Source organism: Bos javanicus, chromosome 4 (genome assembly GCF_032452875.1).
Source record: "Bos javanicus breed banteng chromosome 4, ARS-OSU_banteng_1.0, whole genome shotgun sequence".
Taxonomy (NCBI): Eukaryota; Metazoa; Chordata; class Mammalia; order Artiodactyla; family Bovidae; genus Bos; species Bos javanicus.
The window spans coordinates 81,251,715-81,269,272 of NC_083871.1; the positions used below are offsets into that span (position 1 = coordinate 81,251,715).

At 38.2% G+C, this 17,558-nt stretch overlaps 1 protein-coding gene across 14 annotated transcripts in view; it reads right to left on the bottom strand.

The window, feature by feature from the left end:
* SUGCT (succinyl-CoA:glutarate-CoA transferase) overlaps positions 1-17,558 on the bottom strand; it is an 861,069-nt gene that overhangs the window by 558,496 nt on the left and 285,015 nt on the right. For all 14 annotated transcript variants that reach the window (XR_009736133.1, XR_009736132.1, XM_061415379.1 and 11 more), the window contains one exon: positions 9,200-9,297. Coding sequence is in view for 12 of the 14 variants with exons in the window: in XM_061415379.1 (XP_061271363.1) it covers positions 9,200-9,297 (98 nt within the window). In the remaining 2 variants the exon portion in view is untranslated. The remainder of the gene's footprint in view (positions 1-9,199; positions 9,298-17,558) is intronic.

Below are 17,558 nucleotides of genomic sequence, written 5' to 3' on the forward strand. Positions count from 1 at the left end.
CTGTGATCATAACACAGTCCTCCTAGATGCGTTTAGAAAAAGTTGTCATTTCTACCTACCACTGCTCTCCTCTTTTTACTTTACCTGACATTGGGTCTTTTTCCTTTAGCTGCTTTGCCAAATTTGGATGGCTTTGCCTGCCCCTTATTAATTCATGTGTTCACTAACTCAAAGAACACCTAGTGTCAGGAACCTAAATATGCACTAGAAATAAAAATTTTTAAAATGACATAGTCTCTTATGATGTATCAATGTAGGTGAATCAGTTATAACAAATGTACCATTCTGGTGAGGAATGTTAATAGTGGAGAAGCTGGGGGGAGGCAGGAAACAGGATAGCGGAGGGTATATGGGAACTCTTTGGGCCTCCCTCTCAGTTTTGCTATAACCAATAGAAGCAGAAGATATTAAGAAGAGATGGCAAGAATACACAGAAGAACTGTACAAAAAAGATCTTCACGACCCAGATAATCACGATGGTGTGATCACTGACCTAGAGCCAGACATCCTGGAATGTGAAGTCAAGTGGGCCTTAGAAAGCATCACTACGAACAAAGCTAGTGGAAGTGATGGAATTCCAGTTGAGCTATTCCAAATCCTGAAAGATGATGCTGTGAAAGTGCTGCACTCAATATGCCAGCAAATTTGGAAAACTCAGCAGTGGCCACAGGACTGGAAAAGGTCAGTTTTCATTCCAATCCCAAAGAAAGGCAATGCCAAAGAATGCTCAAACTACTGCACAATTGCACTCATCTCACATGCTAGTAAAGTAATGCTCAAAATTCTCCAAGCCAGGCTTCAGCAATATGTGAACCATGAACTTGCTGATGTTCAAGTTGGTTTTAGGAAAGGCACAGGAACCAGAGATCAAATTGCCAACATCCACTGGATCATGGAAAAAGCAAAGAGAGTTCCAGAAAAGCATCTATTTCTGCTTTATTGACTATGCCAAAGCCTTTGACTGTGTGGATCACAATAAACTGTGGAAAATTCTGAAAGAGATGGGAATACCAGACCACCTGATCTGCCTCTTGAGAAATTTGTATGCAGGTCAGGAAGCAACAGTTAGAACTGGACATGGAACAACAGACTGGTTCCAAATAGGAAAAGGAGTTCGTCAAGGCTGTATATTGTCACCCTGTTTATTTAACTTCTATGCAGAGTACATCATAAGAAACGCTGGACTGGAAGAAACACAAGCTGGAATCAAGATTGCTGGGAGAAATATCAATAACCTCAGATATGCAGATGACACCACCCTTATGGCAGAAAGTGAAGAGGAATTCAAAAGCCTCTTGATGAAAGTGAAAGTGGAGAGTGAAAAAGTTGGCTTAAAGCTCAACATTCAGAAAACGAAGATCATGGCAGCCGGTTCCATCACTTCATGGGAAATAGATGGGGAAACAGTGGAAACAGTGTCAAACTTTATTTTTCTGGGCTCCAAAATCACTGTAGATGGTGATTGCAGCCATGAAATTAAAAGATGCTTACTCGTTGGAAGGGAAAGTTATGACCAACCTAGATAGCATATTCAAAAGCAGAGACATTACTTTGCCAACAAAGGTTCATCTAGTCAAGGCTATGGTTTTTCCAGTGGTCATGTATGGATGTGAGAGTTGGACTGTGAAGAAGGCTGAGCGCCAACGAATTGATGCTTTTGAACTGTGGAGTTGGAGAAGACTCTTGAGAGTCCCTTGGACTGCAAGGAGATCCAACCAGTCCATTCTGAAGGAGATCAGCCCTGGGATTTCTTTGGAAGGAATGATGCTAAAGCTGAAACTCCAGTACTTTGGCCACATCATGCAAAGAGATGACTCATTGGAAAAGACTCTGATGCTGGGAGGGATTGGGGGCAAAAGGAGAAGGGGACGACAGAGGATGAGATGGCTCGATGGCATCACTGACTCGATGGATGTGAGACTCAGTGAACTCTGGGAGTTGGTGATGGACAGGGAGGCCTGGCGTGCTGCGATTCATGGGGTCACAAAGAGTCAGATACAACTGAGCGACTGATCTGTTCTCATCTGATCTGAAAGCTGCTCTAACAGAGAAGCCAGTGGCACCCCACTCTAGTACTCTTGCCTGGAAAATCCCATGGACAGAGGAGCCTGGTAGGCTGCAGTCCATGGGGTCGCTAAGAGCTGGACAGGATGCAGCGACTTCACTTTCACTTTTCCCTTCATGCATTGGAGAAGGAAATGGCAACCCACTCCAGTGTTCTTGCCTGGAGAATCCCAGGGACGGGGGAGCCTGGTGGGCTGCCGCCTATGGGGTTGCGCAGAGTCGGACACGACTGAAGCGACTTAGCAGCAGCAGCAGCAACAAAGCTGCTCTAAAAAATAAAAAAAATCTTTGAAAATCAAAAGCTAGTCTCTGCCTTAAGAAATTTACTGTTTTGTCAAGGAGGAGGATGAATGACAGTTGAATGTAATAGATGCTTTCACATAGCAACATAGGAGGAGCCACTTAAAACAGACAAATGACAGAAAAAGCTCCCAAAATTTGTGCTCATTTTAAAGGACAAAGGAACTTCATCATTTTAGTGAAAAGCGACGAGCATATGTGAAGACACAGCAGATTAAAAGACCAGGCTAAATTATAAGATGGTCTAGGCAAAAGTGGGAGTTGCAATTACATATGTTAAGATAAATAGTTTAAACTATCCTCAAAGCTGTGGGGACTCCATGAAAGATCTAGTCAGGGCAGTGAAATGACCAAATTTGCCTAAAGGAGCCAAGATGTCAGGTTTTAAAAATTAACATTATATTTAGGCATCTTTGAAGTCACAAGCCTTCCATCAACAGCCCCCAAAATGTTCCAGGTCCAACTCTCCAATATTCTGAACAAGTCTATTAAAAATGACCTGACATCAAATTTAAAGAGATGAAGCTCTTTGATAAGTTCTGGATTCAGTACAGCAAATATTTGTTTAGTACCTCTGTTTAGAAGGCTCTGAAAGAAGGCATTTAATTTCATGATATATTAATATATAAAAGTCTAAAAATAAGTAGATATTCAATTACTTGACTTAAAACTCAGATCATTCTAAACCGAAAATAATGATTTATTTTACTGAAGGAATTGCCACAGTACTTTAAAAATAAAAGGTAATTTATCTGACACTGTCATTTTATTTATGACAACCTAGGACAACCAACATTTTAGGACTGCCTTCACCAGGACTGTACTGATATACACTTCCTTAATATTTGTGGCATTTTTCAAAAAGCAATTTAAAAGTTGTTATCAGTTTTTCTCCAAGCTACTTTCTTTTCTTCTCCTATGATTAATTTTTTTCTCTGTATAAAATTACATTCAGTTTGATATTTCCTCTTTTGAACTATCTTTTTCTTTACCTGCCTATTTCTGTTTGTCCTTTAAGACTCATTTCAGGTGACACTGCCTACAGGAAGCCTTCCCTGACTTGCCCAAATTGAGGGAACGGCCCCTTCTCTGAGCCCCTAGCACCCTGGGTGTATGTGCACAGTGGCACTTCACTCGCACTACTTAGTTCATTGCTTTATTTGTTTGTTTTCCTACTTAGACCAAGGGCCCACCACTTCTATCATCTCTGCATCTACAGGACAAGGGCATATAGTCGGTGGCCGCTAGAAATGAAGAGAGGAAGGGGGAGGAATAAAGGGAATTGTATTTCTATTTTCCCCTTCGTTTCTCCTTCCCTTCATCTTCATTTCATGTCTTCCTACTGTTTCTCCCCAACTACTAATACATCATCTTTATCCTTCTCTTCTTAGCATCAATACACATCGTGATTTTCAGTCTCTCCTGCAAGGTCTGAACTATTGCAAAAATTCTGGTCCTGCATGTGGGTGGCCCAGGACGAGGAGTCTGTTGCTCTTTAGCTTTGCAAAGAAGGGGTTTGTTGTAACAGGCCCTGGATGAGTCTCCATTATATCTCTTCTTTTGTATTTTAGCTGGGGACTGACTTTTAACATGCTTAATGGCAACCCACTCCAGTGTTCTTGCCTGGAGAATCCCAGGGACGGCGGAGCCTGGTGGACTGCATAGTCCAGTCTATGGGGTCACATAGAGTTGGACACGACTGAAGCAACTTAGCAGCAGCAGCAGCATCTCGTTTTTGGTCTTAGCAGCTGGGTAAACAGACTTTCTGCAACACCCTGGATAAAATGGCAAGCTCAAGGGGAAAGCCTTCCACCTTCAAATTAAAAAAAAAAAGTGCTAGTGGCGACAGTTGAGGAATAGTAACACCTGAGAGCACTTGAGGGGGATTGTGTGTGTGCTGGCTGTGGAAAACCCAGCTGATGACAAAAACATGCAGCTGCCTTCCTGAACGGGCCGGACCATGCTCAGAGAGTAACATCAAACTGAATTTAGCAAGAATAACAGAAAAGTGAGGTAAGTGACTGACATTTCTGGTAGGCACTTTCTAAAGAATTTATGAATTTCAGAGAACTCAAAGAGAATTACCAGATTCTAAAACATTTAAATGAACGTTTGCCATAGGCAGGAAAGTTAATTTGGGAAATTACTCAGGAAATTAATAGAAACTTGGTAAAAATGCTTTGGACGGAAGATTTTGAAACCCATGAGGGGAACTTCATGTGTATTTAGGAGAGCAGGTGCTTCTGTTTCCACTTTTAGATATCAAGTCAGATGAAAGGGGTAAGAAGTTTTTTGGTTTTTTCTTTTTTTAATAAACACTGTGAGTCCATCATAGTAGAGTTTTTTAAGTTGCCTAAAGTGCAAATTCTGGAGAAGGCAATGGCAACCCACTTCAGTACTCTTGCCTGGCAAATCCCATGGACAGAGGAGCATGGTAGGCTGCAGTCCATGGGGTCGCTAAGAGTCGGACACGACTGAGTGACTTCACTTTCACTTTTCACTTTCATGCATTGGAGAAGGAAATGGCAACCCACTCCAGTGTTCTTGCCTGGAAAATCCCAGGGACGGGGAAGCCTGGTGGGCTTCCATCTATGGGGTCGCACAGAGTCAGACACGACTGAAGCAACTTAGCAGCAGTAGCAGCGGCAAAATGCAAATTCACTCTAATAAATCCCTCTACATTTTTATATATTTTGGAGATTTTCTAAAACAGAAACACAGGCAGAAAAAAGTGTCTATGAGCATCAAGGGAAAGTTTTATGATTCAATATTTAATAGCAGACAAGAAAAAGCGTGGCATTTCACATGGCAACGTAGCTAATGTTACCAAAAAAAAAATGCTCTTCTATAGAAATGATAGGAAAACCACACATATAAAACTTGTAGCATGTGTACTATAACATACTCAAAAAAAAGGACAATAAATAATTAATAATTAACAGGCTGTAGCTGTAATACTTTTATGAAGCAAAATTTACGAAAAGCTTACATGAGAAATATGAACAACTAACTTCTGAGGCATACCAAAACAAATGTTTTTATGGAAGAGGCCCTACAAGTCTTATAGAAAGTCTGCAAGGTTTATTCTAATGAAAATCCAGGAATATAGGAATTTTTATGTTGGTTTTTTAATGCCATTTTCCTAGGGCTCAAAACAGTCACTGGCATATAGTAGGTAGTCAATAAATGGGCTAAATAGATGAGTAAGAGAATGAACAATGGGGAAGCATGTTCCACTGAAACTCTTGAGCCCCTCAAGTCTCTTAATGTGATGAAGAATGTTTTGCTGACTCTAAGTTGCTCGAAAACTTTGAACTCTACCAGCTAGAGTATTCTCTTCAGGACATCTCTTCAGAGTCGTGAAAATAGGTGAAGGTGGTCAAAAGGTACAAACTTCCAGTTACAAGATGAATAGCTCCTGAGGATATAATATACAGCATGGTGACTCTGGGCTTCCCTGGTGGCTCAGCAGTAAAGAATCTGCCTGCAATGCAGGAGACCTGGGTTCTATCCCTGGATCAGGAAGATTCCCTGGGGAAGGAAATGCCAACCCACTCCAGTATTCTTGCCAGGGAAATCCCATGGACAGACCACAAAGAGTCAGACGTGACTTAGCTACTAAACAACAATGGTGACTATAGGTAATAATACTGTATTGTATGTGATGGTTGCTAAGAGAGCAGATCTTAAAAGTTCTCATCACAAGGGAAAAAAAAGATTTGTAACTCTGATATGATAGATGTTAACTAAAACTTATTATCGTCATCATTTCAGAATATATACACATATCAAACCATTATCAGTATGCCTTAAACTAATACAACATTATATATCAATTATATCTCAATAAAATTGGACAGAAAAAAGATCTACCATTAGTTTAGACAGAAAATAGAAGTTGTTGATAAGCTAACTCATTTTATGGTCAAATACTTTCCTTTGTTTCTCAAGTTTAAGGAACTCCTTCATCATAAAGTCTATTGGAACTTTTACAGCATGATGTTCCTGCCATCCCCCACCCCCACTCTCTCTCTGAACTCACTTCTCTATACTATTCTTTATACTGAGAAAAAGTAGAAAGGAAAGGTCATGTCAGATTGTGGAAGGCCATGTCAGACCAAAACAGCCAGATTTAATCCTCTAATTAATATAGAGCCACTAATATTTTGAATATTAGAAAAACATAAAATCATGAAAATGAGATATTTTTAACGTTCACAGAGACTTCTGAAAGCCAGGGCTTCCCTGGTGGCTCAGCTGGTAAAGAATCTGACTGCAGCACAGTAGATTCAAGCCCTGGGTCAGGAAGATCCCATGGAGGAAAAAATGGCAATCCACTCCAGTATTCTCACCTGGAGAATTCCATGGACAGAGAAGCCTGTCAGGCTAGAGTCCCTGGAGTTTCAAAGAGTTGGACATGACTGAGCAACTAACACATACTTATGAAAGCCCAGTAATTAATGGTACTAATGAACCCATGGATATTTGTTCAGAAAAACAAATGAAAAAGTTATCAAAGGGACTAAACCAATATGCTAATCTTCCCTGGTCATTACTATTTGATCCACCATGGAGAAGACGATACTTGAGAAGAAAGTGAAGAACTGCATCCCACAAAGTACCACCAAAATACATCCATACAGCAAATGAAGAGGGCAGGGACTCTGGCCCCCAGGCAACCAAGGGCCTTGCAGTGGTAGTCTGTGTTTTAACTGCAGGCTGTATGATGATGGGACCCGCCTCGATCAAGTTTCCTCTCTTAAGACTACCCTTTAGCCTGTTCTTTACAAGTGTGATTCCTAAAGTCTGAAAAAAGACACAAGAACCTATGGGATCTAAAATGCTGAAACTCCCACTTCTGGGTATATAAGAGTAGAAAGAAGAAGGTGTCAGGTTATTTAATTCACCCCAAAGAGAGAAATTAGAAATTAAACTGTTACAGATGATGTTAAAAGTCTGTACAAAGCAGAATTCTATAACAGAATTTAGCAAAGAATACAAGTTTTAGGACATAGGAAACCAATAATTTTGTGGTTCTTGAAGTTATAAAAGTGCTGACAATTCAGAAACAAGAGGACACTTGCATCTGCCTAGGTTTTGTATTTTTCTTGGGTCCACTCTTCTCACAGCATGGATATGATTTGTTTAGACTATCAAAGAGCTTTTGATAAGGTTCTCACAAGTGTCTATTATTGAAACTTGGTAACCGTTGTGTGAAAGGAAAAAGTCGTCGTATTAATGAATTAAAAACTGCATGACAGGCAAAGAGGCAAAAAGCAGAGCTAAATGGCCGATTCTTATTGGGTGAAAGGTTAATGACTGAGGGCTCTCTGACTTTGCAGTAGAATCTGAGTTTTATTTAACTAATGACCAAAGAAGGGGAGCCCAATTCTCATTCCCCTCTTCTATGCATATCAGTCCCACACACAGAGGCCCCATTGATTGAAGAAGGAGATACAGGCAGTGTAGAGAAGTGCTTAAAATCCAGGAAAGACCAAGTAAGTAATGCTGACTCGTGTAGAAATCCCTAAATAAGGGAACAGAAATAAATAAATAAATAAATTAGAAGTGTTTTTCTAAGAAGTTTTGTTTGTTTGTGTGTTTATTTTAATATTTTTTGATGTGGACTATTTTTAAAGTCTTTACTGAATTTGTTACAGTATTGCTTCTATTTTATGTTTTAGTTTTTGATCACAAGGCATTTGGGATCTTAGCTCCCTGAACAGGAATCAAACCTGCAGTCCCTGCATTGGAAGGTGAAGTCTTAATCACTGGATTGCCAGGCAAGTCCCCTTGTTTGTCTTTCTATTTTTTAAGTAGTTCCTGGTTGATTATTACAAAGTATTGGCTATATTCCCCATGTTGTTCAATACATCCGTGTAGCCTATCTTGCACTCAATAGGCTATACCTCCCAGTCCCCAACTCCTATACTGCCCCTCCCCCACATCTTCACTGGTAATCATTAGTTTGTTCTATATATCTGTGAGCCTAAGAGGTTTGATATATCTATGCTATATGGAAACACAAGGGCCTTTTTTAAAAGACAAGACATGGTATCTGAACAAAAGTTCTTAGCTTACTGGTGTGATGAGAGCAAACATTCCACACTGAAGAACAGTACATACGGGTATTTAGATCCACAAAAACCACATTCTGTTCCTTTAGATTCAGAAGTTTAGATGTAAACAAAAGTGAAACTGATAGGAAAGAGTATGAATTATTAACTTCTTCTGGGGCAAACAAAAGCATAACCTGACATGAATGAAATAATTTAGAAATCAAATACTCTAACTGATTAGCACTAATCCTTTATGATCCATAACTTGATTTGCCATTTTAAAAACATCATCATGACAAACTACACAGGAGAGGCTCAGAAAAGCCAACAAACTCTTGACCTAACCTCCCTTGTCTCAGTTTCCTTATCTGTAAAGTAAGAATGATAGAACTTCTCTCATAGGATTATTATAAGGTTTAAACTAGCTTATATAGAGAGAGCATTTCATATAGTAAATGTAAAAAATGATGTTGAATTATTATTGTTCCTATTTATGATCAACTAAAGCCAAACACATACCATAAAGAAGCAACTTAATTCAAGTTATTGTGACTTTCTTATTCATATCATTGTTATGATACAGTACTTTATAAGACATGTAAAATGCTTTCAGACAAAGTAAAACATAGCTTTAAAACATATTTCCACTAACCAATTCTGTTAAATGAAAGATACTTTTAAGTTAATCTAAGTAAGCTGAAGAGAACACCAAAAAATACCAGATAAACGCTAATAACATATTAATTCTTAAATGTACAGAGTAGAGCCAAGCTTACCGTGTTGATAATATTTTAATAAGTTCTTTCCTATTCTGTACCCGAAGGTGGTTAGTTCTATACTTGGAATCATTGATCAGTTCAGGCAAATTCAAGATCTAAAAGGGAAAAATAATTTTAAAGTGTAACTCACAAAATTTTTGTGTACCTGCCTCTGGGTACTAGAGTTCAGGGCCTACCACTCCACCCCCAAGACCATTCCTTGCTAGGCTTTATACCTCTTAACATGTATATATATATACAGAAGGATTATGCAATTAGGATGGGTCATACTGGTGATTGGGTTTGTCATCTTTAAGAAGTTTTTAACTACATTTAAGCAGGTATCTACATATAGGAACACAGGAAAAGTTCTCAGACCTTCATAATATCTTGTACCTATTTATGAGAAGATAGGAAAGGAGTTATTAGATTCTCACAGTAAGTCTTGTCTAGAGGAAACTGGGCTATGGGTACAAAATTGGGTAAAACAGACCTAATTCTAAGAACAAATATCATAAGTGCATGTCTGCACTTACATCAAGCCCATAATCAACATATATCTTGTAGGTACATCCCCTTATTTGTTCCACATGTAAATAAAATAATATTATCTGTCCCAGTAGTCCTATCCAGGATGTTGTACAAGGTGCTAAAATCAAGGGGAGGCAAACACACTGACCTCAAATGCTCACCATTAAAACAATGTCAAATTAAAAGATATTCTTCCTATAGAATTGTCACTATTTTTCTTTAATATGACTCCCTGAAGGAATAACAAATAGAAATGCTTTCATATACTTCCTCTTTTGCTCCTCCTCAATAAAGAGAAAATCTATCTTGTAAGTCTCAGTGGACATCTTGCAATTTTAACAAGACCGTAATGAAAGTACCAAGTGGATTTGGAATGGAAAAGAAGTTTTAAAAAGAATGTGTGGAGGCAGTGTTTGGCAGTTGTGTTGGAAAGTCAGAAGGAGCATTTACGGGCTGGGGCAGGCCCTGTGGCCTACAGAAAGTTTCACTACCTCTATTAATGTATTTGGTTTAAATATAAACACTTAATGGTTTCATTTGTTTCCCACAGTTTAAATAAAATCAAGCCATTAATCATCTTAACAAAGGAGAGAGAAGTGAAGAAGATTCCCTGAAGGAAAGAGAACATCTCAACAGTACAATTTCTCTTTCACATGTTCCACTTATTTATTTCCTTGAGGAATAATAACGACAGCATTACTCTCCTGGATTTTAAAAAGTGACGCTACATACAGTGCCCTTTCTAAAAATCTCCCTGTCACCACACCTGATCCCAGAATTGGCCTCAAGGGTTATCCAGGAATTGAGACCCACCCTCTTCTGCTATGGAGAAGGCAGTGGCGACCCACTCCAGTACTCTTGCCTGGAAAGTCCCATGGATGGAGGAGCCTGGTAGGCTGCAGTCCATGGGGTTGCGAAGAGTCGGGCATGACTGAGCGACTTCACTTTCATGCATTGGAGAAGGAAATGGCAACCCACTCCAGTGTTCTTGCCTGGAGAATCCCAGGGACATGGGAGCCTGGTGGGCTGCCGTCTATGGGGTCGCACAGAGTTGGACATGACTGAAGCAACTTAGCAGCAGCAGCTCTTCTGCTAAGAGTGAATAAGTCATTTCAAGAAAAAGCAAGTGTCTTCACTAGCCCTCATGTTAAATTTATAAATGTGGTCTCACTCAGAATATACTGTAAGTGTCATAAAAAACTATTCAGTGTTTGCCCTCAATGGTAACTGGGATGCATTCATGTATCCTTCTTAAAATTTGACTTATTAGACTTCCTTTCTATTTGATAGTTGATGGTAAATAGTGGGTAAAGTAATGATCCTTCTGTCCCACTTTGCTAGCATTCAGAACTTTCTAGAGACTGCTTCAAGTGCTGTAGTCATAACTGTGCTTTAGGAACTTGAAATAGAATGCTGCCTGGGACAAAATGAAATAATGCAAGTGAAAGTACTTGACACAGTAAGCATTAAATAAATGTGAACTACTCCAAGTAGGTACTGTTTCTCCCCAAAGAAATAATAAACCATGTGTTTGTTCAAAAAAGAAGGATGAGGGCTTTTCTGGTGGTCCAGTGGTGAAAGTTCTGTGCTTCCAAGGCAGGGGCTGTGGGTTCAATCCCTGTTTGGGGAACTAACATTCCACATGCCACATGTATGAGCAAAAATAAATTTTTTTAAATACAATTTAAAAAAATTTTTTTGAAAAGAAGGATGGGAAAAAGGGGGGAAGGTAGGGGAGGTTATCTACTTAACTTTCGTTTCTCAAAGATATCCCCATTAGATATAGAATTCTGTATTGACAGCTCTTTCCTTTCAGCTCTTTAAACATGCTGTGCAACTTCTCTCTAGGTTCTGACAAGAAATTTGTCAAGACAAGAAATCTGACAAGAGTTTCTGACAAGAAATCTGCAATCAATCTAGTCACGTTCCCCCAAAGGTAATAGGTCAGTTTCTCTAGGTGCTTTCAAATGTTTCTTCTTTAGTTTTCAGCAGTAATATTTTTATGTGCTTGGGCATGGATTTATGTGGATTTCACTTATTTGGAACTTGCTGAAATTATTAAATCTGTAGGTTTCTATCAATCACTAAATTTTGGAAGTTTCCATTAATTGTTTTTTCAACTATTTTTTCAATATGTTTTTTTCTTCTCTCCTCCTGGGACTACAATGACATAAATGTTAGACTTTTTTGTTATTGTCCCACAGGTCCTGGAAATGTGTTCTTTCTTGCATTTTGGGGAAGGAACTTTTTTCCTCTCTGTTGTTCAGACTGAATAATTTCTTTTGGGTTGACCAGGAAGTTTGTTCAGGTTTCGGGTATGGAAAAACCTGAATGAACTTTTTGGTCAACCTAATATTTATCCTTCTTTAAGTCCCTGACTGTCTCCTCTGTTCCCTCCATTGTGCTACTGCGCTCATTTAGTGAAGTGTTTGTTCTTGTGTTTGGTGGTTTTATTTTTCAGTTCTAAGATGTCCACTTGGTTCTTCTTCTTATCTTCTATTTCTGTGCCAGACATTTCTACTTTTCTAAATATTTATTTCAATAGTGTCTGTAATGCTTATTGGAGTATTTTTATAAATGCTGCTTTAAAATTTTCATGACTGCATCCCCACATCTGTGTCATCTTGGAAATGCCATTGTCTTTTCTCATGCAGGTTCTGGTTCTTCATAATCTGAGTAATCTGGAGTTTAATCCTGGATATTTTGAATATTATGTTATAAGCCTCTGGGTCTTGTTTAAATCCTAAAGAAAACATTTGTTTTGTTGTTTTTAGCAAGAAGTTCTCCTGGTCAGATCCAGACCACAAGTCCCAACTTACCTTCTACTTGCTTTGGTTTTAGTGTTAGTTCAGTTTTCAAAGCCTTTGCAGTGCTTTTGAATCAGTTCCACCTGTGACCCACTAAATGCTCATGCTGCCACCTGAGAAGCTGTCTATTTGTTAACACAGTTCTCAACATCTCTGGTGTCCTGATTAAGATCAGATCAATACATATGCAACTCAGCAGTGAGCACAGGAGTTCACAACTTCACAGATCACTTTCTAAAGCTTTTCCACCTTGGCAACCTTTTTTCAGTTCCCCAGGGCTTCCCTCTAGTTACACTACTCCTCAGCATAGTTCCAGGGCAGAGGCCAATCAGTGGGAGGACAGAGGAAAAATGCATCAAGGATTCACCTCTGTCTTTTGGAATCACAGCCCAGCAATAAATAGGAAAGGTCCCCTTCCTCAGAGTTCTGGCTCCTGCTCATCTGTTGCTGCCACTACAGGACTGCTTGGAGGCTGGGGTGTGAGGAAATGAGGAAGAGGGAAAAAATGTCTCCCTGACATTAGAGCTCACTTTCATGCTTGTTGCACCAGGAATAAGGGCATCTCCTGGAAGTCAGCTCTGTTCCCCCGTTCCCACATCCAGATTTCAGGCTGTGTTCATGTAAACGAATAATCAGAGGGAAAACTGGTAAAACCTACTGCCAGTTTAGAGCTATTTCAAAATTCTGGTGTTCTTTACTAATTTTCCTGCTACTGATTACTTTTCAAAGTCCTCGTATAGATATTCCATGCATTCTGTACAGGTTGTATCACTGTGTCAAGTGAATGAGACAGGGAGAAATGTGCTAACTCCATTTCACCCGCAACCAGAATCTGCATACTAATTACGTCATACTAGAAAGGTCATTTATTAAGTTTATACTTTGAGCAAGGGACTGTACTGTCTTACTTACCTAATCTCTTCTAGAACCCCAAAAGTCATATATTAGTACAGTTACATGTAATAATCTTCATTGAATCATGAGGACACAGATGCTTAGCAAAAATGACCTTGCCAGACATCACCTGACTGGTTTCAAGACTCACAGAATGCCCTAGAATTATAATATCCTCAGACCACCTGCTAAAAAATCAACTATAGTGCTTATTAAAATTCAAGTTTCCTGCACCCCACCTCACATACTTTGTCAAAATCTTTGGGGAAGGGGCTCAAGGAGATTTCCTATGCATGCAAAAGATGAAAACCAATGATTATTGCCTCCAACAAAAGAAACCTTCAGTCTATGTGACTTTTAAAGGGATGTCAGTGTATTTCAAATAGGAATACCCATTAGTGTTGGCATCAATCAGCTTAAAATAGCTTACATATGCTCACGTTCCCTGCTCTTCTGTATCACGTTAAGGGACATAAAATAGGATTTGTTATAAGCCAAGGTTCACTTTATATACAGGAAATTTTCTGAACCCCAATCCCCTGAACCCAAGGCTCTTACTCCCCTCTAATCCCTGACAATAACAGCATTATAATAGGACCCTCCCCAAGAAGTATTAACCAACCAGTATATCAAATTCTCTTTTCAAAAGAGATCTGGCATAAGTAAATTCTCATTTGTTGCAAACAATATTGCCACATTTCTCCCCAGGAGGTAGAGCTGCCCTATCTTTCATGGTGAACCTTACTTGGTAAAAGAATAATTTTGATAGGGATCAAAATTGTCATCACATTGTATCCTCATATTCTATAAGGCCAGACTGAATTTTAACACCCTCAGTAATAAAAAGAGTTGAATTAAAAAAAAAAAAAACTTAGAAAAACTCACTTAGTATAAATGCGATGGGGGAGAATCTTGAATCAAACAAAGAAAGGTGATTTTTTGTTTCCCTTAACAGAAAAGGTTTTTAGGACAAGTTTACATGTAAGGATATAATTATGAAGGTGAAAAAGTCAATCAGATTTCAATGTTTGCTCAAGATCCGTAGTAAATGATGTAGATAACATAAAAATGCCGTACACATAAAACTTTTCTTCTGAGGATCTCAAAGAGTTTTATAGACGCTGCCTTAATGGCTCATAACAGGGATTACCATTCCTACTCACATATGGTAAAAACAAGGTCAAGTATGCCATTCTCCAAGGCCCTCTCTGCTATTCTCTTTTTTAAAAAATGTGTCATAACACACCATAACAATAAGTCATATTTTAGTACTAAAACTTATGGTAAATATTCTGCTTTGAAATAAAAATCTTCTTCCAAAAAAAAGTTCTTATGGATATTTATGAGGAAGTTCAAAAGTTTCAAACTGATCAGCAGTAATGAATCAAAAATAAAAAGAATTCAGTGCAGTTATTTTCAACAGTGAAGAATATGTCAACCAGTAATTTCTACCCCCTCCCCATCCTGATTCTGGAGAGAGAAAACTCCAAAACATATGGCCCAGGAAAAAAATCTGTCCTCGTTTATAGTGATGAACTGGCTTTTACATCTCTGCAGCCAGAGTACGCAAATGACTTCACAGGCAACAGCTTCCGTATGTTTTATATTTTTAACATTGACCGTTCATAACAAAGGTTCTTTGATCCCAGATCAAATGTTTGAATCAATTTTCTCTACACTTACTCAGAGTCACCATTATAAAAGCTCTCCTCTTTCCCACCTCCAACCCTTCCTGCAATAGGAACTATCCATTTGTCACCTTCTCTGTGATACTTCCCACCCCTTTGCTGTGGTTTTTAGCTGTGCTCATTAACCTCTCATATGAAAGAGGCACAGCAATAAATAATTTTATACATAATAAGTTAACTGCAATAAATAAGACTCCTCTAAGGAATTCACAGCCATCCTTAATAAAACTAAAAGCTCACAGTAATATGGTTAGTACAAAAACAAAACAAAACAAAACAAAACTTTCCCAACCAGAAAAAAAATCCTCAATAGGTAAGGCCTTTCCCTACATGTAAGAAAAATTAAAATTTACATATATATTTTTTTAACTAGATTATTGCCTGGGATTAGAACTCTAAAAAATGAACTGAAAACTAAAGCCTTAAATAAGAACAAAAAACCAGAGATTGGATAAATAGTAAAAACATCAAATAAAAACATAAAGCAATACTAAAAATTGAGAATATTTTCAACTTTACTGATTCCAAGACCTTTATTTAGATCTTATGTAGGAGCAACATTTTTAACATGACAATTGCTAAAAAGTTAAAACATGAATTTTGTAGAAAGGTACTTATTAAACAAAGGCTACTTTGAAGAACAAATTTTCTAGTGGTAAATACATTTGTAGACCAATTATATTCGGGGCTAATTATATCTTGTGGAAATTAAAACAGAAAAAGAAAGAAGAGAAAAAAATCCTGGTATTAAAAAGTCCTTTTTCCTTCCATATCCTAGCTATCATAAATAATGCTGCAATGAACATAGGAATGCATGTATCTTTTCAAGTTAGTGTTGTCATTTTCTTCAGATATATACCTATAAGTGAAATTGCTGCATCATATGGTAATTCTATTTTTAAATATTTTCCATAGGGGCAATACCAATTTACAATCCCATCCACAGTGCACAAGGGTTCCCTTCTCTCCACATCCTTACCAACATTTGTTTTTTCTTGTTTTGTTTTTTTTTGGTTTTTTTTTTTTTTTTTTATAAATTCTGGACAAGTGTGAGGTAAGATCTCGTGGTTTTAATTGGCATTTCCCTGATGAGTCAAGATACTGAACATCTTTTTTTTTTTTTTTTTTTTAACTTACTGCTACTGGTTTATTACAAAGGCCAAGCAGAAGAGATGCACAGAGGTAGGAGAGTGCAGAGCTTCCATGCTCTCCCACCCTCCCGCCACCTTGCTGTCTTCACCAGAAGCTCTCTGAATCTTATAGTTCAAGGGTTTACACACAGCTCAATCTCCAGTCCTCTCTCCTCTTACTGGAGGTTGGTAGGTGGGGCTGAAAGTTCCAACCCTCTGATCAGTTGGTCTTTCTGGTGACCAGCCTATCCTGAGACTATCTAGGGGCCCCATCCTAAGTTACCTCAACAGAATAAACTCAGATGTGACCGAACGGGGCTTATTATGAAAAACAAGGGACACTTTCAAAACTCAGGAATTTTTTAGAAATTCTGTGTAAGGAATTGGGGACAACAGATAAACATTTTTGTGTTTTACCACTTCATAGAAGTAGAAATAAAAAAGAAAAACCCACTTTTATCCTGGCATACATGCAAGCATGCTCGGTTGTGTCCCACTCTTTGTGGCCCCATGGACTGTAGCCCGCCAGGCTGCTATGTCCATGGAATTTTCCAGGCAAGAATACTAGAGTGGTTGCCATTTCCTACTCCAGAGGATCTTTCCAACCCAGGGATCAAACCCTGTCTCCTGCACTGGCAGGTGAATCCTTTACCACTAAGCCATATAGTCTGTATTAGCACTATGGAATAATTACAGGCTTTTTGTGAATTTTGAGTACTATGTTTACATTAGTATTGCAAACATTTTATGTTAATATTTATATTGAAAAACCTTATCACTATTGCATTATGAGTATCACTCAGATCTCATTTTGAGGTTATTTCTTCAAAAGAGACTTTCCCCTGACAATCCAGTCACTATTTTAACACAGTAGTCTATTTTAATTCTCTGCATGGCACTTAACCATGGATCATTTTGGAGTTTTATTTATTGTCTCTCTCCCACTGAGCATCTGTATATGTACCTATTAGCCATCTATATGCCTTCTTTGGAAAACGGTCTATTAAGAACTTCTGCCCATTTTTTAATTGGATTATGTGATATTTTTTCCTATTGAGTTATATAAATTCTTACCTATTTTGGATATTAACCTCTTATCAGATATATGATTTACAAATATTTTCTCCCATTCAGTAGGTTGCATTTTCATTTCATTAATGATTTCCCTTGCTGTACAGAATCTCTTTATGTTGATATAGTTCCACTTTTTTATTTGTGTTTTGTTGCCTTTGCTGGGTTTCACTGATCTTTTCTATTGTCTTCTTACTCTATTTCTGCTCTGCTTTTGTTCTTCCCTTCCTTCTACAAATTTTGGGCTTTGCTTATT